Source organism: Culex pipiens, chromosome 3 (assembly GCF_016801865.2).
Source record: "Culex pipiens pallens isolate TS chromosome 3, TS_CPP_V2, whole genome shotgun sequence".
Lineage (NCBI taxonomy): Eukaryota > Metazoa > Arthropoda > Insecta > Diptera > Culicidae > Culex > Culex pipiens.
The window spans coordinates 108,677,527-108,703,047 of NC_068939.1; the positions used below are offsets into that span (position 1 = coordinate 108,677,527).

Genomic DNA, 25,521 nt, shown 5'->3' on the forward strand with positions numbered 1-25,521 from the left:
GCTTACAATTTTTTTGCAGTTCCGAAAAAAGCTTTTCAAATGCAATTTTATGTCAAACATCCATGTGTTAAGTAAAATCACCACTCAAAACAAAAAAATATTGAAAAATGTTACTTTTCGATACTAGTGCTGAAAAGTTCAACTTTTTAGCACCCATTTCAGTGCTGAAAAGTAGAACTTTTACGCACTGGTATTGAAAGGTATAAGTTTTCCTTTCTTTTATTTTTGGTAGAGAAAATAAGGCTCTTTCGTCGTTTGAGATGACAGGAAAAGTGAGTAGTTTCACGACGGAATTGCAAAAGGATATTTCTCGATTAAATTTTCAAAAGGCTCTATCTGCATAGGAAACCCATGAGGGATAGGTTGTTTTGAAAATTTAATCTAGATTTAACAGGGCCGGTGGTGTAGTGGAAAACGAGGATGCCTCTCACCCCAGTTGGCCTGGGTTCTCTCCCAGTCGGTCCCGGTGGTATCTAAGATACGAGATTTGTCTGATAATGCCTTCCATCGGAAAAGAAGTAAATATTGGTCCCGACCTGTGTAGGAGTCGTCTTCCTAAATAAAACCTACTTCGGTACATTCACTGGTAGGCAGTTGGACTCACGATCTAAAGGTTATCAGTTGGAATTCCGGGTTGGATGGCAGCTTAGGTGCCAAAAGATATTTGAATTTCCTCACCGTTTTGGGCCTTCGAACTTCTAGCTGCCTGCAAGTCATGCCTTAGAGCGAACAATTTTATTTGATTTTTGAAGAAAAATATTTGAAAACTTTTTCGACTCAAATCATTTTGTCGGCGGAAACAATAAGTTTATAGTGTTCATGAAACCTTAATCGACGCTGTATATCGTCCCGAAAGATAAGTTCGCAATTCGGAAGCGATATTATACGCCGCGAGGTTGTAGCAAAATGAAAAACAAAACAACAATTTCTCAAATAAACCGCCACAACTACAAACATCACCTCTCGCTCTAAAACAGTCGGGTCGAGTCGGCAAGATCCTGGCAAAGAGTTTGTATACAACACCCTCCACATACACGGCGTCCGCTTACAGCAATTATCGATTCTGGTCGGCTTGAAAACCTACGAGAAATTGTCGGTTGTTTTGGTTTCATTCACGCCGGGTGAGAAGCGATGAAAACAAAAGTATATAAATAAAACAGTGGTGGGTTGTTTTGTTGGCAGAGTAAATTTCGAGTGTGTGTGTATGTGTGAGTGAAGATCATTCCGCGTGTTTACGCCAAAATCATTCTTATGCATTCCGCGTCGTCGCCGTCTTTGCTCTTTTCGAGGAGGGTTTTTTTCACTTTGTTCTTGGCAAGCTGCTTTAATCACAGATGACAGTTGCAGAATATGAGATAATTTTACTCGGACTGCTCGGGTAAAGATATATTGCCTTCTGGGCGATTGTTTGATCATACTAATCAATGGTGAAATACTGAGCAGTTTTAGTATGAAGACTTGGATTGCGGATAATTCTATAGATATTTTAGTCTCATATCGAACCGGTTGTTACGTTTGAAACTAAATTCGTGTACGATTCGAATCGAATTCCTGTTCAAAATTCGAATTGAACTGACTGGGATCCTGCTTTTCAATGACCAGGCCTACTACGTAAAGTTTACCACAGAGATGATTCGTTTAACTGGGTTGAGTTTGAGTACGGAAAATTCAAACAAAAATACAGTATTGAATCAGAACCTTTTGGGATGGCAACTGGTAATTCCATAAATATCCTGGACACCAATAAGCTTCGGAGTTCAATCTTTCAAGATTGGTGTCAAATATTGAGATTTTTTCAACACATACTAGACGTTCACCAAAGTGACTTGCGTGTTACCATTCTGCCTGTCTTCTATACGCAGACATTATCCGCGTGACCGCGTGATTGACAAATTCCACCCAAATAGTCAAGTCACAACAGCCACACTAAATTGACCACGAACCACTTACCGTGCCACTTCTTTCCGCAAAATTGTAGCATGTCAAACCGCGACCAGATACGAGAAGGTTTGTGTACCATTTACCACACTTCCAAGATCACCATGGAGGCATAGGCCTGTGTGTTACCTGTTGCGTTTCTTAAACGCGAAAACCTCCACCAATCACGCTGCTTCCATTCAAAGTCGGTGGCAGAGAGATCAAGGTCGCGCCTTCGAAAAAAGGTTCCGCGGGGGATCTTGCGTATTCTGCTACGTACGGAAACGTTCGAAAAACGTGAGATTTGTGTGCAGGGCAACCTTGCGCGATCAGTCGATCGCTGGGAACACGTCTTTCAATACCGAAAGCCAAGTCATGGGTGCAGCCAGAACCAGCTCGTAGGAGGTGGTGGTCACCAACGGCTGATAAAGGTAATTACGCGGCTAGGCGCAGTTTGAATTTATTTCAAGCATTCCTGATTTCAAACTTTGGGTGTCACGCGCACTGGATTTGTTTGTACCGTATTCTTTCTCTCTCTGTTTGCAAGATTGTGTTTGCCGGCGATAAATATGGAGCAGCCAATTTCGGGTTGGTAACAAACTGGGCATAAGAGACGAAATTGTTCACATAGCATCAACGCTGATAATGGGAAGGTGTTGTTTTGTTTTTGATTCAAATCCCCTCCCTGGGGAAAATGTTTTTACATAATAACCACAATCATGGAATGCAAAATTAGAGGAATCCAAACAGGGGAATACAGCGTATCATCTGCTCAATATTTATACAATTGACTTCAAGATGGCTTTGTTCGAATACATGAAATGGAATTGGAACAGTGTGTTTGATTGGATTTGTTTATCGTTTATTAGAGAGCATTGCAACAATTAAGGAAGATAACGTTTTTCGACAATTAAAAAAATGATAGCCATTAGTTGCAAACTAAACATTGGTCTGAAGTAAAATAAAATCACACCGATCAACAATTTATTCCATTAAACAATCGGCGTAACTAGTTATTCGTTCAAACTTAGAAGAAAAAGCATTCGGCAATCGCAATGTTTTTTGTTTAAATCAGATTGCTCGTGATCCTGCGGGCCGTCTTGTTTATGGTTTCCCATGAATTAATAATGCGCAGTCTAATTTTTCATTTTTGTTAGTTTGTGTTATTATTGGTTAGCAATTTTAAATGTTTCTTTGATGTTCTAACATTAGAAATCTTTAATGCCTGACAAATTCTTAACGGGAGATAATAAAATGAAAGAATGTCGCCATTTCAAACATTTAACTGTTTTATTCTATCTAAACAATTTAAGCCAATTGCAAACATTAGTTGTTACCTCTAAAATTTCAAAAATGTTTTTTTTCGAAAGGGATGAGATTTTTTTCGCAGGAATTTTATTTTTTGACATTGAAAATCGGATCAATAACTTCTAAACTGCCATATATCTTCAATAGGGTACATTTTGCGCACTACAACAGAATTTTAAGAACGAAAATATATATTTTTCAAAAGTGATTTATATTCATTTGAAAACATCTTGTAAAAAATATAACTTTTAAACGGTGCATTTTATCAACATTTCACAAAATTATTATTCAATAAAAAGAGTTGATTTAGCATCAAATCATTAGGCCGATGCCAAATTTTTTAAAAGTTTTTAAACCTCGACTCTGGTCGGGGTCGAGAAGGGCCCTCCTTTCACGGGGGAAATAAAATAAAAATTGAAATAACAAGCCAAAGTGTCAACATTTAAATGAAAAAAGTGTTTTAAAATGCATTTTACACTAGTGTACCGCCTTAGGTTGTTGCAAATAATTTTTAAAGTTTATGTCTCCCTCCCAAGCTTCAAAAATGACTATAAAAATCATGGGGCAATTTTTTTTTCAAAAAACTTCAAAATTTCACTGGAAATTTAAGTGAAATCAACTGAATTCAATTTATACTGCATTCCACTGCGTTTCAAATTATTTTTAGCACGTTCGAATAAAAAATCATTAGAATTTAAGTGAATTTTCAGATCTTTTTTTTTAGACCCAATGATTGGCATTCAACTGTACGGTTTATGGGTGTATAATGCATTTTGGCTTGTAATTTTAACTTTTATATATTTTTTATTTCTTATTTAAACTCAAAAGTTTATTTTAAAGGTCCTATGTGCTTTGGGTTTCCTATATTTATAGAATTTTCTTACAAAATAAAATCTTGAATTGACTTTGTGGTAAACAAAAGTCAAATATCAAAAATCGTATTTTTTCATATTTTTGTTTAAGTAATACGTCAGCTCCTAAAGTGTCCACGTTGTTTCCCCAACAAATGAAGCTTTTTAGTTGAACCAGCCTCCGGCTGAAAACACTATAATAAAGAATACAAATGCAGCTCAAAATGTTCAGTTTAATCACAAGTATACTCGTAAGAACAAATTTTACTGGTGCGCAGGTTACGGTATATTCTCAAACCATAAAATGTTGGGTGATTTTTTCAGCCCCCTTTTAGAAAAATATTTTCAAAAATAAGGGTTCTCCCATATCGTTGTGATCGTGCTGTCTAGTCGTATGTAAATTTTGGGCTAAATTAAGTTACGAATGCAATGTGGCTGTGTACACCCAAACGGTGGTCGCATGATTGTGATGCATGACGGTATGAAAGTATATCAGAATCTGCATGAAATCTGTCCTCATGCATTTTTAGCGATATAGGGGTATGATATTTTGCCCGTTACCGACAATTATCGACAGTACCGATGGCTGAACGAGGATTGAACCATCAACTTCTTGATTGTTGATCCGACACGCTACCACCGCGCCATGGACGCTTTAAGAATTGTGATGGACAGATCACAAACATATTCTTCTCTCTGGAGTGTTGCTCAGGGACGCGCCAGCATTATATGTGTTGGTGAGAACTGCAGATCGCTGACATGTTACCAAGTGGGCAAAAATGAGCTATGAGTTTGCTGCAAAAACCTTTAACAGACCATCTCAATGACATAACTGCCTCGGCTACCACAGCTTGGTGACAAGATTGTAGTCAGAAGTCGATGCATTACACTTGTTTTGTTTAGATGGTGTGGTGGAAAATCAGTTTGCCAACTGTGATGAAAATTATTCCGCAGCACTCTACTGCGGTGCAAAGTGCACAATGTTGACAGTTCTCAGTCCTGCAAAGCAGTGTGATGAAAAAATCTAGGCCTAGCTCGATTGACACAAAACTCTAGGAATTGCTGCAAGGCGCAAAATAAAATGTAACATTTTATGCAGCAAATCCACTGTTGAAGACTTTGATATGTAAATTTCCTTTGGGTGTACACAGCAAAAAATCTGATGGTAGAATCACATGCAAAAGCATGCGCATCACTTTCGTCAAAAAAGACACTTGAAATTACACACTGCATGTACATTTTTTGCAAAAACAAAAAAAAAAAGTTGCAACCGACGGAATTCAAACCCAGCTCCAATAGTAAGGACTGGCGCCTTAGCCCACTCGGCCATCAGACCGATGAAAAACTGTAAGGATAAACGCATATATGTGCTTGACATTTCGGTCAAGTAGGTTTCCCATACTGATGGGCTACATATTTCAGGGTGTAAAATCACATAAAATTGCATAAAATAATGCAATATTTATTTTACACCCAGGCCTTTTACACGCAGCTGGATTACTACTTTTTTAGCTGTGTAGCTTTCAATGCCTCTTCTTTTGACATTCATAGATTCCCAAAACTCGACTTCGATCCTGAGATATCCAACAAAAATCGTGAAAACTCTACGTCAAAATTGTAATCTCAAAATTCAACTTTTATCAGTCAATCCGTTATTTGGAAGACTTTGTTCTTGCATGATTATTTAACCTTCCCAATAAGGTGTAAATTTGTTGCAAAACTACTTCTTCCAGCCATGTACTTCCTGATGAAATCATCACCATATACTAGAAGCGTCACGCTAGAATTCCCCACACTTTTCCAACTCGTACATATAAAGAAGTAAAATTAATTTCACTCTAGTTATAAGACCGACCCCTGCCATCGTCACCGCGGTTCGATTCCAATTGCCTCCCGGGCAGAACAAAAAAAAAGTGCATCCAATTAAGGCATCAGCGCCGTTGATGCCCGGAAGATTCTCAGCCAAGAAATTGACAAACAACCACTCCGCACACAAACACAGTAACGTGTAACGATGCAATTTCTCCCCTCTACACACATAAACATTCCATGTACAGGCAAATATAACGTGTGTTTTAGTTTGAATAATTTCCTTTTTTATCGCACTTTGTTTTGTTGTTGTTTTATGACCAACCACCATGCACTTGTTTGCCTTGTTGTTCACTCTCTTGATAAAGATAGGATAGAAACACACTCGCGACACTTTCGACACTTTCAAGCCCACGCAACGCAAGGGGGTTCAACAGCACCTCTCACTGTGTACAGTTGATAAGAGATATAGAGGGCTTCGACGTGTGATGGATTAAAGAAGACACTTGGTCTGCTTCGCCGTGGTCATTATTTGCACAACAAATGGTCCTCGTACACGCGACGTGCTCGATCAGAAGTCTAAAACCGTAACTCACTAAGTATCGATAGCTGTTGCTACTGGAATAGAACTACACGGCAAGAGTCTCGAACAGACGGGAGTCCACTTAAGGACTAGCTTTCCAATTACAATTACTGGACCCGCGCGCGTCAAATGCATCGATTCATTTCCGTTACGTTCTAGAAGCTCAAGTTGCACGCACGCACGAAGAACGTCGTCAGACTGGAATTCTAAGGAGGCTTTTAGGTCTGTGCTTCGGAACGAGCCGCGAACTCACAGGAGGTTGAACCAGAACTGCGCGGCGCGAGCTGTGCATCGAAAAAGGAGCAAATTTCGCACACATCTCGCTGGGCACATACTCACATACCACCTTTCTGTACGTACGACATACAAGTTAAATTCAACCGACGACGTTGTGGTAGTGGGTTTGATATATAGAAAACGTATCAGGTCTGTGCTGCTGAGAAGCCGGCGATACGACCGAGCCGCGATGATCAACATTGGTTGCGTTTGTTTTCCTCCGGTTTGTTTACACTTGAGCCGTGGTCGGAATGAACGACTTGTCCCACACATACAGACACAAGGCGCAAGTCCGGACTGGACAATTCCAGCGGAGAAGAGCATTTCGAGCAGTCTTGGAACGATATCAGCTCTGCCATCAGTACTGCGGCTACTTTCAACCTTCAGTGCAGAAGAAATTCGACATTTTAGCACATTTTAAAACAGTTGGAGAGCAAAAGTAAACAAAGTCTGTGTGAAACGATCGTTTGTTTGATCGCGAACTTGTCTATTAAACTATATAAGATTAGATCGCCCAACTGAACGCACCTCATTCGCGGGATCGATTATCTCGGTATAATTATGATCATGTTGATCGTGTGCGGGGTAGTAAACAGGTATTTAATAATGCCTACGAGGGACCTTAGAACAACAGTAGTAGCAATATAGGTTAAATCTTGAGGCGGTGACGACGGGGGTTGACGGGGTAGAATCCACGTATAGAATACCTGTTGAGTATTTCCGAAGGTCTCTTTTTCGAATAGATCAACCGACTTCCGTTGGTGGGGAAGGGATAGAGCTTGATGTTAGTTTAAATTTAACGTAAGGTCGTCAAGTTGTTCGATTAGCTAATTTTTAAGTTTTGAATCTCATTTAACTGAAAAAAAAAACTCGATGTTGATACTTATTAGAACAAACAACTTTTGGATTGCGAGTACTATGCGTCCTGGCCATCAAGGTCGGTCATTTCATAAATCGATTTTTATTTGCTCTCTTAAACTGCGTATGGAAGCTGGTTGATAGTTAAAAAGCAAAAGTATCGAACTGTAGAATTTTTATATGTCTAGTTGATTTTTTCTGAAAATTTCCTATGCTTATTTTTATTGGCATATCGATACCCATGTACTCTCTTGTTCTATCATGATAGGAATCTCAGCAAGATATGTAAGATAAATGTTGATTAAAATTTCGAAAACGATAAAAGTATTTGTATTTCGAAACTTTTAGGGATATAAACTTATTACGGAGCTTGTTCGGTAATTGGGCGTTGTTGAACTGGACTGCTTTTACTAGGTTGTAGCTCAGTCAAAAAGCAGATAAACGTCAAAAACAATAATATAGTCGAATGATCGATAGGTTAATGAACGCAAAAATCAATGTCAATAAATAAAAATAAATATTATCAAGTTTTTATGAGATTTCATAATGACAAAAAAAAAAATGATGGTTATGGTTTTAACACATTTTTTATTTTCTTTAATTTTTTGTACTTTATTTTTTTTTTAAATGCATTGACGATCCCTTGGTAATTTTCGATCAGTCCAGTTAGTGAGTTGACCGAGCCACGTAGCCCAGTGGTAATGCTTCCGCCTCGTAAGCGGTAGATCGGGGTTCAAATCCCGGCTCGGACCAACACAACTGGTGATCTTTTCCCTTCTGGATTCGATTGCTTAGTAAAGGGAAGGTAGTGTAAACAAACTGGACCTTATCAAGACACCTTAAGAAGACAACCTATGGAATGTTAACATCAACCTTAACATGTTAACATTAAGTTGATTAATAAACTGTCACTGAATCCGCTTTTTAAATACCGGCCCCGATACTCTTCACGGGTGTTTCCCTCAGGAACAGGGAAAGATTTACTAGTTAACGAGCAGTATAACTGTAGTACTAATTTGCATTTGGCAAATGTTTGACAAAAAGTTCGCAAGACATAAGGTCGAATGGACAAAAAGTCGAATGAATTAAACGTCAAAAGGCCGAAAGGTCGATTTTTTCGAAATTGTAACTTTTTGATTTTTTGATTTTTGGTGACATTTTTAAGGAAAGCGAGGCCCGAGCATGGGTTAATAACAAGAGGAAATGTGTAATAATACCTATCTCTGGCATCAATACCAAAATTTGGTTTTTACTGAAACCTTTGAAATTTGTCTTAAAGGTTATGCAAGAGAAATTTTTTGTATCATACCAATTTAAGGTATTGTTTTGATATTGCAAAGTTGCAAAATTTGTCCATGATCGGATACCACATTTTGGTATTTTTTGGTATTACGTATTTTAACAAATTCCTCTGAAACTATGGGCAAAATTTGAACAATTTTGACAAGATCATTAATGTTGCGCTAAAATGACTTGAAACCCATAAAAGTTAAATTAGATTTTTTTTTTAATTATTGACATCCCCACCAAGAAAATTTGTAAAATCGTTGAAATTTATCTATGTTGGGATAACCAAATACTTTGATTAACGAGTCAATTGATTTTTTTAGTGAACTTGAATCAAGTTTATTTAATAACATTTATTAATCTTGTTATTTTTCAGAAGCTTCAAGAACTTTCACTAACTGTAACTGCATAAATGGCATGAAAGTATTTACCGAATTTTGGGATTACTTTTGCAAATAACAGCGACCAAAATGTGCCCTTGGTTGCCTAGGTAGGGAAAAGTTTGTTTTTAAAAATAAAAAAAAACCAAATTATCTTAAAAGGCGAACTATTTTTAGAGAGCTGCACATATTTGAAATATCACTCACAATATTATAAAAAATAGGAATTAAAAACTCTCGAAGCAATAGTTTGGAAGATTTACTATTTATTTGAATAAATTGATCCTCATAACAAAATTCCCATACAAATTAAAAAAAAAATGTATGCAGCGTAACACAAACATCAACCCTCCCCCCTCCACATCAAGTGCGTTACGTAATAAAAGAACGCTCCCTTGACAGTTTATGATTTTTCAAAAATGTCAAAAATAAATTCTAAAAAAGTTTACAAACAATTCCATCCTAAAACAGGATTTCTTTAGGTACCTTTTACTTAACCCTCTCCGATATCAAAGAAACTTTGTAGATATGTTATCCTAAACTTACATTAACCATTTTGTGTATATGAAGTCAGTTGCACTCGTGAACGACAGAGAAGGGCGCAAGTTACTTCAATATTTTTGTATTCTGTACAGCCGTTGCATCGTTTCAAAAAGTGGTCAAAGTCAAACTTGTAGGAAGTGACGGGCTTTTTAAAAAAAATACCCTAAAAAACAATCCACTTCAATGAGATTTTGGAGTTTTATGTTTAAAGGTCAAATTCGATGATTTTGTTTTTGAAATACTCTGAGATTTTGCAAAAAGCCTCACAAAAAATGCTGGAAGGTATATGGAAGGTTTTTTGAATTGTTTTTTGAAACCAAAAAAAAAACAAAAAAAAACCTGGACTTGAGTCCGGAGTACAAGATTTTAATCCGGATTTTTACTGTTAAACTTCCAGTTAACAGTATAACATTCCAAAAGTTCTAGCTTGTGACAAATTGACAGAGCAAATAGTTAAAGAAGCACGCGGTGGAATATTTTCGCCCAATTTATTCCGTATGCTAATTTGCACGCGCAATCCAGTTCTATCTCGTTCCTTTTTGCATTGTTACCCAAAACCGAGTCGCAGAAAAATGGACTGTTGAATCAGCAATCTACGATAATCGTGCTTCAGAAATATTCGCGCACTCGCTAGTATCTTCAGGGAAATGAGCAGGGCGGGTTTCGAGTTTGCTTTGATCGCTCGAAGGCCACATTTGAATATAAGTGGATCTTTTGCCCGGCTTTTGGGCAATCAACCAGAAGCATCACGCTAACCAGTTGACCAAATTTGCAGGTGTCTACCGGTGGTCGCCTCAAATTAAATTGCTAGTGTAAATCAAATTCAGGCTGTGAATTTTGAGAGTTGGTACTGTTGGTAAGTGGACGAGATTTTGGTAGGATTTTGAAAATTTGATTGCATGAAATGGTTGTAACATTACCTAAAAATAATGTCGATGATCTCAACTGTTTCGGATATAAAAGAGCCCCACGCAAGGCCAGCAAGCTACAAGTCAACGACGTGCTTGCACAGATTCAACCGCTAGCTCGACTGCATCACTGTCCTATCGCAAGCGGCTACCCGTTGAGTTGGAGTAAACAACAGCGACGATTATTTATGCAGTTTGCTGATAAACAAGCACTAACTAACACAAAACCACAGGAATCAATCTGTACAAACTATTTACACACACGCGGATGAAACCCAGGCCCACGCTCGATACATCGGTGAAAATGTGGTTGATTTCGCCAGAAGACCACACCTAACCAACTCAATCGATAATAATTGTTGCAAATTGAAGTAACTTTTGAAGCGTGAGCAATACGCCCGGTGGGTATGCAGCAGCCACAACAGGTACGTGTACACTGGGCCACAAAATAAACTTGAATATATTAAATTTGTTGTTGCAACTTACCCCTCGCGAATCTCGGAACAGGATGGCTGCGTGGTACGGATCTAGGGTTCCGTCTGGCCGCAGCCCTCGGCTGGCACCCAACGACGCTCGACGACGTTCCGCAAGTTCTGCCGAGGCCCTTCGCATATGGGCCGCTGTGAAGAGAGTTTGAAAAGAGGTTAGAATTGATCAACCAAAGTTAAAAGAACAATATTGACTTTTTCGCATTTCTCCCTCATCGTTGGTTTTAAATTTAACAGTATTTTTTTATTTGCCGAATTGTGAAGTAATAATAAACATCAAGCTTTTTATTTTCGCGAACGTGGGTGTTAGGAAAAGTATTACACTCCGTCAGACATCATAAAAATAAACTTGTTATTCTTGTTTAATGCGACACGGAAAAAGTTCTCCACGAATAAATAAAGCGTTACGAATTCATGAACAAGCGTTCTTCCCACATGTTATAACCTTATCAAACTCTGTAATTCACGACGTTTAAACACATCATTCACGGTCCCGGCAAAACCAATTCTTTCCGTGTACCTATTCCAACTAACTAGATATTGCTGCACCGTGGCCAGAGACCGGAGGTAGCGGGTTACGGTTTGTTGTTGCTATTAATTTGCCGGATTGTTTACACCACCGACCGGCACCGGCCGTTGTCGAAAGGAACTGCTCACGTAAGAGTAACTTCGTGACAAGAATGCAAGCAAAACAAAAACCAATGAAGGCGTCGTCGGTGGCTCCGAGCAGTCGGGTTGCGCGCGTTCTGGAACCGGTGGCGATGGTGTCACACCCATTTTTTTCTGTTGTCGTCTTGGCACCTACGCCAACAGGTTCAGGCATTAACAAGTTCTGGCGTTTAGCTGCCGTAATGAGTAATAAAGGTGTTTGTTTGTGGTATTTTTTAATGGTAGGTGTTGAAATTATATGAATTGCGATTTTTACTGCTCTTTTGATTTTTAATATATCAGGAACCAAAATCAAAAGTTTTCCGATTTTGCAGTCAAGTTGTATATGACAATATAATTGATATAATTGATTTTAAGCAGTTTAACAAATGATCAAAACAAAGCCGATCGCAGACTATTTTGAGTCAGCTTTGAGCGACAAAACGCAATCAGCCTCTCTGAGCCATTCGCTGTACTTCCCGATTGGAGTGAGAGGGAGAGCAAAGAGAGAGTGTTCAGTAGCGATTGGCGTGGAAGTGACAAACGGTCAGATCAGTTTTTCGTCGCGTTCGATTTGTGATCGCGAGTGAATGAGTCTTTTTGGAGCAATCAGGACCCTTGCACGAATACCAGGTTATGGCGGTCTGTGGCTAGATTCCTAATCGGTCCGAAGGCTTGGATGAAAAGAGAGTATCCCAATCTTTTATTAATCCTAGGTTTCGAATTACCTAGTAACCTCTGGATTGCGATTACAGCCAGCCAGCGACTCCACCGAACCAGGCTTGGACTGTTTTGTCTGTACCAACTCCAGCGATACGACTCTTACTCCTGGAATGACCTAACTTGACACTTCGACGGAAGGCGTGATCAAACATTTCTCGTCTCAAGAAACGCTAACCGGCTAATTATTATAGGTTTTAAATAAATTTGATTAAAAACATGTCAATTTTACAAATCCTCCCCAAAATACGGTCAGCTAATTGTCCGACAACGTCGCACCAGATGGCTCGCAACCGCGGCGCGACAGTGCTTTACTAATCCTTTCGCTTAGTCAACTCCAAGTGACTAACGCTGACGTGTCGCACCCGACAACTAGGTTTGACCGTAGTCCCGTAATGTAAATCGATTGACCCGACCAGGTCAACCAAGTTTTCATGGTCACGTGCACGCGGCCGATCTTTAATGAGCTGAACAAATCAAGTGTGCTGCACTTTGGAGGTACAGGCAAAAAACGAGGCTACGCACTGCACTGTTTAGTGTGTTATGGCGGGGTATTTTGCTGCGCGGATAAGCTCAATTTGCATTTGAATAATGTGTGCGCTCGCCCGAGCTCTTCTCGGCTGTTTGCGCGCCCGGTAAATATACAGGAAAAGTCGCGATAGGTTGTAGAGATTTATGAAATGAGTTCAAAGAGACGGGGCAGCACGTTGGCTGGCAATTGCGACTAGTTTGCAAGATGTGTTTGGTTGTGGAATGTTGTTGATCGAGGGTTAAGTGGGATGTACCTTCTATTTGCCCTCCGCGAATTACCTTCTCTGAGTATCTTATTGTAAATATTGTAAGTAGATTCGCAATCGTCCAGGATTCGCTTGGTCTTTTCCACGTCCAGCGAACGGGCCCGCTTCCGGAAGTCTTCCTGGTCGTTTTGGTTCAGCTTGGACAGATCGTCGGGGGAATGGTCGGTGGACTCGTTGATGGACTCGTGGCGCGTTCGTCCGGGCCAGATGTGGGCCTTCTTGCCGAGGTATTTGATCATTTCGGCGATCGAGTGATGGTGATGGCCCTTGTGGTGATTGTGCTTGTGGTGTTTGTCCGTGCTCTTGGTCGAGGATGAGTGCGACATCGTACTATCGATGCTAGACTGCGAAATGCTAGACGCGAGTTTCCGTACGAAGCTGCTGTTGTCGAACCGGTTCCGCTGTCCGAGGTAGCGACTGTTGTTGGGCTCCAGGTGGTGCACGTTGAAACCTGAGTTGGAAGCTGGGGCGTACTCGTCGAGCGAGTGGAAGTTCTGGTTCCGCTGGAAGAGCATATTCCGGTGGTGATCGGAGGCGAGCGTGAAGCGCTCATCCTGATCGTCGTATGCACCCGTGTGCGTAAAATACTGGTGGTCGGTTTTGTACTCGTAGATATCGTCCAGGTCGTGCGGGAAATAGCCCGCGTGGTTGGCCTGCGGTGGGGAACCTGCGCCCTCGAGCGATCCGCGACGACCCTGAGTGAGGGGAGAAACGTTGTGTTAGATTGACCTGCAAAACCTTCAGGTGTTCAAGTCTTCGATTTTTTTTTTCTAGTCTTCTTTTCTTCTAGTCTCCTAGTTTTCTAGTCTTTTAGTCTTATAGTCCTTTAGTCTTTTAATCTTCAAGTCGCCAAGTCACCAAGTCGCCAAGTCTTCAACTCTTCAAGTCTTCAAGTCTTCAAGTCTTCAAGTCTTCAAGTCTTCAAGTCTTCAAGTCTTCAAGTCTTCAAGTCTTCAAGTCTTCAAGTCTTCAAGTCTTCAAGTCTTCAAGTCTTCAAGTCTTCAAGTCTTCAAGTCTTCAAGTCTTCAAGTCTTCAAGTCTTCAAGTCTTCAAGTCTTCAAGTCTTCAAGTCTTCAAGTCTTCAAGTCTTCGAGTCTTCAAGTCTTCAAGTCTTCAAGTCTTCATGTCTTCAAGTCTTCAAGTCTTCAAGTCTTCAAGTATTCAAGTCTTCAAGTCTTCAAGTCTTCAAGTCTTCAAGTCTTCGAGTTTTCAAGTCTTCATGTCTTCAAGTCTTCAAGTCTTCAAGTATTCAAGCTTCAAGTCTTCAAGTCTTCAAGTCTTCAAGTCTTCAAGTCTCCAAGTCTTCAAGTCTTCAAGTCTTCAAGTCTCAAGTCTTCAAGTCATCAAGTCTTCAAGTCTTCAAGTCTTCAAGTTTTCAAGTCTTCTAGTCTTCTAGTATCCAAGTCTACAAATAACCAGTCTTCTAGTTTTCGAGTCTTCAAGTCTGCAAGTCATCAAGTGAACTCAACAATCAAAACTCACCGTAACGTTCCGCTTGGAGAGCTTCTTCACGCCGGCCCCGCCAAACTCCATGCAGGCCGAGGCCGGCCGCCCGTCGGGGGACTTTTTGCCTCGAGGTATCGAGATTCCTAGGCTGTGGTACTCCTGAGAAGTCGGCGAGCGGAATGACGTTGACAGTGCACTGGGGACATGTCGGACGTCTGCGGAGGACGGAATGGAGTTTGGCGTGAGAGGATTTACCAAAGTTGAATGAATAAAAAAATTTCAAACTACCTTCATGGGATGCACCCGGCGGCCCGGCATCGTCTACGCTGCGGGACCGCTCGTTCGGTGGTCTGCCGGCAAACTGGCTTGTCTGCGAGGACGATGCCCCTTCGCCGCCGTAGGCCGAGTGCCAACTCTCCGTGCTGGCTTGCTTCTCCAGGGCATGCTGTCGGAACAGATGCTGAATACCGTGCATGGTGGTAACTTTGGCTCTTGGTTTGAGGCCGTGGTTTTTGCTTTGTTGCTTGCTTGCCTCTCAGCACTAAATGTTTCTTCTTTCTTTCTTTAAGCGAGTTGATTACATGATTTGTTCACTTTTTTTTCCAAGTTTCCCTCCTTTGAGTTCTTCTACGACACACTTTTCTCCAAATACTCACTAAAGTTTATTGCACGATGCTTCCAATGTAAACCTTTCTCTGCCAGATGGAAACGAATACAAAAACTTGTGAAAAACGTGCGGTGCGAAATTCCATACGTGAAAACCATTACCCAGAACCCAACACGCGTTTCATTCTGCGGATCAGCTGACGTATGAGCCCAGAGAGTAGAAGGGGAAAATTTCGCAGCACGTCCCACGAATGGCGTCAACCGGACCAAACCGGAGACGCGAGAGTGACGTGCCCCAGACAATAAACAACGCAGCTAGAATCTGCGCTCGCCTGGCCTAGTCACGGAATTTCATGTTGTGTTGTGTTGTTCGTAGTAGAGAGTCAATCGAAAACAACAAGTCTGAACAACAGCCTGACGTTCTCTATTAATATCCAGCGTAACACCTTGGTTTACAGCGGTGACTCGGTACGGATCATTGAGCAGCGGGGGACAACAGAGTTGTTCAGAATGGGGGGAAATTGCATTCAAGCTAATGAGATAATTCCAGTGAAAAGAGACTATGCAGTTCCAGGACAGTAATTGAATGCTCCTGGCTAGGAGCAATTAGCTCATTAGCGTAACTTGGTAGACATTTCTCCCGGAAATGAAACTAATTGGTTACAGGATTAGGGGTGAACAATTAAAACCAGTCCAGCTTTTAAGATTTTTTTTTAAAGAACAAACTCTGCAATTCAAGGTATTCAAGTCCATGTTCAACGTGTTCAAAAATCTTTCTGTTTTAAATTCATAAAATCTCTATATCTTGAATCTCGAAATTTCACAATCTTTAAAACGGTTCAAACGGTTATTTTGTAACCTTTAGTTGATTTACTTGAGTCGAAAGGCAGAATCTACTTTTTTTGCCAGATTGATTTAAAAAGTTCCTCATTATCTCAGTCTATATTAGCCTAGCCTTGCATCAACAACCGAATTTTAAACAAAATATCTTGGTTAGCTGACTTTTAACATATCCTGATTTACTTGAGTCGAAAGGCAGAATCTACTTTTTTTGCCAGATTGATTTAAAAAGTTCCTCATTATCTCAGTCTATATTAGCCTAGCCTTGCATCAACAACCGAATTTTAAACAAAATATCTTGGTTAGCTGACTTTTAACATATCCTGCTAAGCAAAAAACAACTGCTAATTTTGAAGTCATAATAAATCAAATCATAACTCGTTTATTTGCAGTTTAATTTGTGTCAAGAATTTATTCTTTTTTTGGCCAATTTTTCAATATTAAGAACTATAATCATAAAAGGTATTTTCGAACATTATTAAATTTGACGAAAAAACTTACAATTATGGTTAAGAAGGGGTTACATACATGTAAATCGGCACAAATTTCAAGGGTTGGTATTGGCACACACTCAAACTTTTTTTTTAATTTGTTTACAGGGCATTAACATAAACATTTTTAATTTCTTCAAATGTGGACTCTGAAACAAATCATCATTTCGACGCTGTCGTGCTATCTTGTCGCACCCGCCATTCCGACGTTCCGAGAAAAACGCGATTAAATGTTTGACCTTGAATAAACAAAAACTAGAGCACGCAATGTAAACAATAACAAGTTGTTGTTGGTTGCTGGAGTCCCGAGTTATAATTACAAATGTTTACGGTAGTCTAACTTGTACGTGCGTCAAACGTGTTCTGACCTGAAATCCCTTTGGCCAGTTGTCGCACTTACATCAATTTTCAGGGAGTGACAAGATAGCACGACATGATTGAAACTTCTTTTATATGTAGAGTGACAACAATGCACGGAGTTTTTTTTCGGTTTTTGTTGAATATCTCAGGATTGAAATCGAATTTTGGGGATCTGTGAAGGTCAAAAGGAGAGGCATTGTTAGCTGCACAAAATGGCGTTCCTAACTCAATTTGGCCCAAAATGCACGTGCGACAAGTTAGCACGCCAGCGACGATTTCTTGAAATATTTTAGAATATTAAAATACTTGTTCGGTAACTGGGCTGAGAACGTAGCCCAGTTACCGAAAGCTGCTCGCTAACTGGGCTGATCAAAAAATGCCGAGGGGACCATAATTCCATAATATTTTCTTAGTAAAATATAAAAATAAATGTTACTCAAATTTGTGTCCATAATCATTTTTTCATTTTCTTAAACTGTGATTTGAAATTGCACAAAAACAAGTAAAAAAGTTTTATTTATTACACCTGATTATTGCATCCATTGAGCCCTCGTTAATTTAGGTTTTTTTTTTTAATTTTTTGACGTTTGTCTGCTTTTTAAGTGGGCAACAACCCAGTTATCGAGCGCCCAGTTAAAAAGCAGCCCAGGCACCTAACAAGTACTGTAGGGGAAGGTGGGGCAAGACGACCATATGGGGCAAGAGGAACAATCGCTCGTACGGCCGTAATTTTTACAATTTTGATTATTTCCAGTATGAGGAATTGTTGCTAGCAATGCAATTAGCTGATTCTACTACCACATAACCGACAAAACGCCGTAAACGCCACGGGGCATAAGATTTAATTAAGTTTTTTTCAAAACCTTTGTTTTCTTATAATATTTGGAAAGTACAAAATAAGGCTTAAGGTTCGTTTTAAGGCTCATTTTATCAAAATGCTATTTTTTCTAGATCAGTAGTGTCCCTACCAATGACTTGCACCTATTATAAAGTATGATTTAACTTTTGGTTATTTTTGTTGAGAGCTTCTAAAAAATCTTGTTCATGTGGGGCAAGTGTACCATATGGATTTTTAGTATGGAAAAAAATACGAATTGCTGCAACAACATATTTTATTGGGAAACAAATACATAAAAGAACTTAAAAACTGATACACAATTGTTTAAAAAATTGTCCATGCAAAATATAGTGATATTATGAAAATTTACTATTTATCATCCAAGTAATTTTTTTTTTTGTAAAAACGATCAAATTTTCAGTAAAATATTATTATTTATTCTAAAAATGAAAGAAACGTTTCAAATACATTCTAATCTGATGTATCTAAATGATAACAGTTCAATTGTTAGCAAATTAACATGTTGTTTCATGCATTGTTACTCTTGCCCCAACGGGTTGTTCGTCTTGCCCCACTAGTTGAGAATCAAAAATTTTAAAATCAATTTTTTACATTAAAAAACAGGATTTTTTAAAAAACTTGTTCTATCAAAGTCTTAGTCAAGACCTGGAATAAGATGATTATGAAAAATCCGACAGATTTTCTAACGTTTTTAATGGGTTATTACGAGCAGTTCCTTAGCTTGTTACACTTGCCCCACTTTCCCCTACATTGGGGTGACAAGAAAAAATGAAAATTTTAGAAAATCTTAAGAGATACCCTCTGGCTCGATTCTTTAGGAAAAAAAATAGATACTGTGTCAATTTTTAGCCATATCGGTTGAGGTTCAAGGGTTATCGCTAAAGTTTGTATGGAAAATTTGCAAAAATGTATAAGGAAAAGCAAAAAAAAAATTAAATTCAATCAAAAGGAGACGTTAAATGTGTCGTTGTCAAGTATGAGATTCTTATGTAAAATTTTATAACAATTTTTATCCGAGTTTACCCTGACGAGAAGCGATTTAATGAAGACGTTTTTGTATGAGAAGATTTTTTTTCAAAAACTTTAACGATCAATAGCGACATTTAAACCTTAGCCGATTTTGCTGAGAATTTTCATAGTTGCTTATTTTTGTGAATCAAGGGGTATCCCTTAGCTCGTTTTTTTATTGTCACCCTACTGTACATGCTTGATATCTTGACATTAGAATATATATAAAGAAACTATTAAAATCTCGAGTTTTTGAATGATGAATCATTTAAGATCATAAAAAATTGGGATCTGAAATATTTTAGACAATAGTCGTTCTTCAAACATTGAAACCTTCAAATGCAAGCCAAGTCTAGCTTCAATAAATTCCAACGTGAAGCCCTTTAATCTTGATGAAAATTCTGCATAAACGAAATTTAATTCCACCGTGTAATTACAATCTTGACTAATGCCTACTTCGTAAACTTTTCCTCTCTTCCAGCGAGTCGCTTCTAATTGCAACTCTAAAACACGATACAGGCGTCGTAAACGGGCCCTCAAGCCAACTTCACGCTGGTTGGCAAGGATAAACGAGAACTTTTCGGAGCAGACCCGGGATCTAATATTGAAGCTAAATGAATTTCTTTTCGCAGAATTGTGACACAACGTTAAACACCCCGCGAGACATTGCGTCTCCATCGTGTGACCAAAATGATATGTATTTTTTTTTTGCGAAATAATCAAAACTGGATGTGCTGACTCAATAGCCGCACTTGACACCTTTTTGCAGTACAAAATACGATTGATTTGGTGGCAACGGGTGACATTTTGCTTGCATTGAACACATCACTTTTGCTGACAAGTATCACAATGTGAACGGTTTCGCAAGGAAAAGCTGATGTTGGAGTTGGGTCGAGTTTCGATCGACCTTATTGCGTTTGAGGATAACCATGTGAGGTTATTTGCTTTAACTTTTAGATAAATTTCAAACACTTACATTTTTATGTGTATTTTAATCTATCAAAATTGAAAAATAGGTGTTACGTTTCCTTTTCTCATATTTGCAGCATTGCCAGATATTTGATATCTTTTCAATATGGGAAGTGTCAAGGCAAGGTTATTGAAAAGATTTTTTCTAAGTTAAGTTAACAATGCTTCTGAAACTCCGTATACAACAAAAGCTGATAACCCATTCCTAAAATCAACAAATATCCAAACCAATCTGCTCAAATATTACACGGAAACCCAAGTTTCACGTCCACTGTTATTGACATATCCCCACGACTAGTTCCCGAATCGAACTGCTCGTCGAACCCCGTTCATTAATCTCAATTGAATTAATTAAGCAAAAGTGACCAGACTCTCTCGCTCCCAGCTGGGAATCACGTTGCGTTCCGGCAATATGATAAAGTGGCGATCCTTCTCACACGGGCCAACTTTTATTGCTAATAGACACCAGTCAGCAGACACAGGAAGGAGACCGGACTCGCAGGGGAAGCACTTGTAACCTTGATATATTGATGAGCAAGGCTCTGCGAATGAACGCGTCATGGTCTAACGAATGGCACGAAACTCGTCCAAACAGTGTGAGGAATTGATTAGTTCCAAAAATGGACCCAATTGATACCATCGGAGAAGTTTGGTATGTTTCAATTACTAATTCCTTTGCTCACAACAAGAAAATATTGATTACGGTGTCGTTTTTCTCTGCACCACAACCGTTTATCGTAACTTTACCTACCAACCTAGTCAAACCGCACAAACCCTTACGTAATGTGTGGAAGGGGACGACCGGAAGTTAAGACGGAGCAAAATAAAACCCCAAATATCGTGTGACACAGCCGCGTTTTGCCTCTGAAACACGCCACACGCAGAGGAGCATGGTCCGAATTTGGCTGGGGCCTATAAAAAAAAGTCAGCAGCCAGCGAAAACCTTCAATGAACGTCGTAATTGAGACGTTACCCGGGGTTTAACTACGGTTGAATTGCGTCGGTGGTCTTGAGTTTAAGCAGTTTTGACGTTAAGTTTTTAAGACTTGCTGCATGTACTTGAAAATTAAACTGTCATTGCAGATCAGTTTACAATCGAATTGATCTGCGATTCCATGAAATCCGCTGGTTGGTTTTTGATCTTGGATATCCACTCCACTCGGACTCTCATTTAAGTTTTATAATTAGAAGAGTAAAGTGGCAGCGAAGATAAATTACCTCGTCAAATCGCATCTAAGGCAATTGTGGGGGTGGTGACGCACGATACTTCAATCGTGTAGGAATATTCCGATCTTTTTCGTTAACCGGGTCGACCTGGTTCTCTTTGTGACATTAGTGGATGTTGAGAAAAAAGTTAAACTTATTTCCTTCCAGATTTAAATTAATATCTCCATGGATTTTATTTTGGTAGACCATTCTATGTTTGAAGAGGATTATTCCAAATGTTAAAAAAAATACAAATTTCATGCTAAATAAAAAAAAAACCAAAGGTATCAAAATATGCTTCATACACTGTTGCCGTTATTTTACTGTCACTAATTTGAAAAATATCAATGAATTTATGAAAAAAAATCATATTTTTCACGACTTTTTTTGGAATTGTTTGTTTTTGTATTTTTGATGAAATAGGAATTTTTTTAGCTTTTTTACAAATTTTGTATATGGGTACACTTTTGGACTCGACCTTCACCGATTTAGACCAAACTTGGAGGGAATGTTCATCTATTGATAGTTAACAGAAATCTCAAGTTTGGTGCCGATTGGACCATCCCTCTTTTTTGGCACAGCCCTCTTTTTGAAGATTTTCTAAACAAAACATATTCTTTTACTCTTTACTTTCCAACTACTTACATTTATATATGTTTTAATTGATCTCCATCGTGTCCCCCGGACAATTTTACATAAAAACCAATGCATATCTCAAACTAAAAAAAACCATTGCCAAGAAACAACCCTATAAAAATAAAAACTCTGAATTCAAGTAGCTTGGTATTGAAAATCGTAAAGTTTCGTTTAGTTGTTTAAAAGTTATGATGCAAAATCTATTTTGGGCCGTGCCTAATCACAACAAAAGAGCCGTGTGAGGATTTCTATTTTCTTCAGAGGCGAAATTATATAGTGGTTTACAGTCAGTGTTGCGTTCCTCACGCGCTCGTGAGCGCTCACTTTTCGCTCATTCGTGAGGAGGAGCGCTGCGCGAGCTAGCTCACGTTTGCCCGCGCTCACGTTTGCTCCGATTTTTTCAGCTCACGTTTGCTCCACGCTCGCGCTCGCGCTCATTTTGCGCTCACGGAGCGCTCATTTTGGACGTATCGCTAATCATTTAACGTTTTTGAAAAAGTTTTTTTTTCAATTCTAGATGGACTTTTTGCTTAAGGTGCAGCAGGGCTGTGAAAATATCACTTTGTGAACAAATTTTATGATATATGAATTGGAGTAGCTTATTTTCATCAACCATGTTTTTGAATAATAGGTTGGATTCGCAAGGGTCAAATCATCAGTTGAATGTATCAATATTTTCGAATTAATAGGCCTTATTGTATTAAGGTAAGCAGAGAGGTGCGGGGGTAGGGGTATAGACGCCTTAATAAAAGGGCCTGTAAATCTTAGATAAACTTACAACACAATGAATTGATTCAAGAGGATTTATGCTTTGGTAAGTTCGATTCAATGTTATGTGCTTGGTTGATTAAAATGTAACATTAACTACATTTCCACAGTGTGGGTCAGAAAGAGCTACCATTAAAAAAAAGTTATTCCGTTTATTAAATCTTTCAGTGTTTCAGTGTTTAGAAACGGCTGATCATTTCTATAAAGTTAGTCTTTATTTGCTTTATTTGGAAAAACATTTTAGAAAATAAGGTACAATTGTTGAAGCAGTTCTATTTTTAAAATTAATCCTCAAAATTGCTAAGGGTTGAAATAACCCTTTTTGACTCAAATCATATAAATTGTCAATATTTTTCATCACGAAAAGGGTGGCTCTTCTTCCCCCAATTGGATTTTATTCAACACTTCCGCAACCAAGCCTCTGAAAATATTAAATTTCAAGTTATATATGATTTTTTGAACATGGATGATTGTAACTGTTTAAAAGGTTTTAAAAACTTAAAATATTAAGAAATTGTATATATATTTTTTTATATATAACAAGCAATACAATGTAATTGGTCCAATATGGATTTGATTTGTAAACAAACAGTGCATCTCTTCACGTCAATGAATGTTTACATTATGAATTTAGTTTTCGTTCCTTGTTCAAAAAATGTCTAGATTTTGAATAAAACATAAATTACGGTTCGCTGACCAAATCCATTTCATTCCTTACTTTTGTTTGTTTTCTTGTTTGTTTTTGCTGCCTGTGCAAGGATAGTTCTAGAAACTTCGATTCAAGCAGGCAGATGCATCAACAGGAAAAAAAACTTCTACCTACTTTGGCTCACCAGCTCACGTGAGCGCAAAACGCTCCGGTGAGCGTGAGCGAGCACGAGCTACCTGATAAAAACTCACGCTCCAGCTGAAGCGAGCGCACCTTCCGTGAGCGCTCGCTCATTCGCAACCCTGTTTACAGTATAAAAGGTTACTTTTTTACCAGTAGAAGTCATGACCGAGCTTGAGCTTTGAAAACACGTAAATGGATATAGAATTATCAAAATGTTTCCTGTTCTGTTGCAGATCTACGGAGCAAAATGCTCATAACTAAAAAAGTTCTATTAGTATAATTATGATATTCTGAATTCTGAATAAGACTGTTGCTAATATTTTTTTCGATTACATCTAAATTTTAATAAAATTAGACTTGGAATCAACTAAAAGCAAAAAGCAAATAAGTAATTTTCCTGTGTTGATAGTCATTTTAGTATGATTTGGCCAGTTTAAAAATATTTAGAATTTTTATGATCAAGGGCCTTTTAAAAAAAATCAAAGATTTTTTATTAAAAGGTATTTAACACCATCACTTTTTTTAAACCAATTTGAGTCTGCGTCACAAAAATATGTTGAGAGAAGCATGTTACAGAATTTCTATCATCAAAACTTCTATTGTATTCTTTTTTTTTCAAGATAAGAATAAAAGAAAAATGCACTTCAAATTCTCCAGCAAAACCATTCAATTTCAGAACTAATAACCATCAAATCTAACAACACATCGTAAAATCACGACAAACGAGCAATTTCAATCTGGAAGCAAGGTCTGAAACTCAGAATTCTGCAATGAAAACCGGCGCGTGTTGACAAATTGATTGCCCGCACGGTCTAAATTTTATTTATCGCCTGGACTAATTTAAGACCATTCCGGCGTTGGTTGCAACTTGCCACCGCACATCGCCGTCGCCGATGATGACATGGTCTTGCCGCAATCTGCTCAGATTTTTTTTAATTGGAAAAAGGTCTTCGTTATCTTCTTTTACAGCTCATACAGCGCAGATTCACAATTTCATCACACTTTCTCGCGTGACTTCATTATCACCAACGACATTCATATTGCACGACTCTGGTCCGAGAATCGGTGGCAAAATTCTGATAGGCTCGTATTAATTTACATTTTAAAGCATGAATTTCGAGAGCAGTAGTATCCGTAAGATGAGATGCTGCGATTCTTGGCAACAAAAAAAAAACTGCTTTGTGTCTGATGCGGAGAGCATCGCCGAGAAAATCGATATTTTTCTGGGAGGCGCCAAAATGTGGAACACACACAGTTTTTCACCGTTTTTGCTCGTGAAAGAACCAGCCGGGTCTCGTTATCCTTCTGAGCGTAGTTTGCCACCATTAACAATCTATTCATCACCATCACGTTTATCTCACTGACAAATGGTTCATCTTTTTTGTGTTTGGCAAATCTTCTTGGGTTCACAATGTTATCTTCATCGCAGTAATCACAGATTTTGCGTCGAGTTCTTCTCATTTTCTAGCAGCAATTCGAGGGTGTAACAGAATACCGCTGGTTTCGAATGTCGAAGAATTTCATCAGCAGCGCATACTTCACAATTCGTTGACCTATTTTACACGTTGGCGATGTAACTAATCCCTCTCTTGTCCATGCATGCGTTTCCATCCACTTTACAGTCATTGAACTGTTTTTTTTTTTTTTTTTTTTTTTTTTTTTTTTTTTTTTTAATTTATATTTATTTTGATTTTCTCTTCCATGTACATTCATTCAGTTAAAATATTATTGAGTGTCCAATCACAATCGATGACTTTTCACCTCAATTTTAAATACTAGCAACTTTCATTTATTCATGAAATATTGTAGCTTTCGCTATTCAGTGATTTCAAATGTAGGAGGTCCTACATGTACAAAAGGGAAAAGGGATACCTTAAAACTAACTTATAAACTATATAAAGAGCGGATCAATGCAGCTGAAGACTGCAATGATTTTTGTCGAAATGCATCAATTATCTTATTGGACATAACATCCAAAGTGTCAACTTCGGCTAATTGATGAAGTTCACTGGTGCTGAACCAGGGAGGAAGTTTCAGAATCATTTTCAGAATTTTGTTCTGAATCCTCTGAAGTTTTTTCTTCCTGGTTAAGCAACAGCTTGTCCAGATCGGCACAGCATAAAGCAT

The 25,521-nt window shown here is 38.6% G+C and overlaps 1 protein-coding gene across 1 annotated transcript in view; it reads right to left on the bottom strand.

Moving 5' to 3' along the window:
• Positions 1–25,521, bottom strand: part of LOC120421495 (uncharacterized) — a 117,711-nt gene that overhangs the window by 29,473 nt on the left and 62,717 nt on the right. The window contains exon 7 of the mRNA XM_039584713.2: positions 11,207–11,340. Coding sequence (XP_039440647.1) covers positions 11,207–11,340 — 134 coding nt within the window. The remainder of the gene's footprint in view (positions 1–11,206; positions 11,341–25,521) is intronic.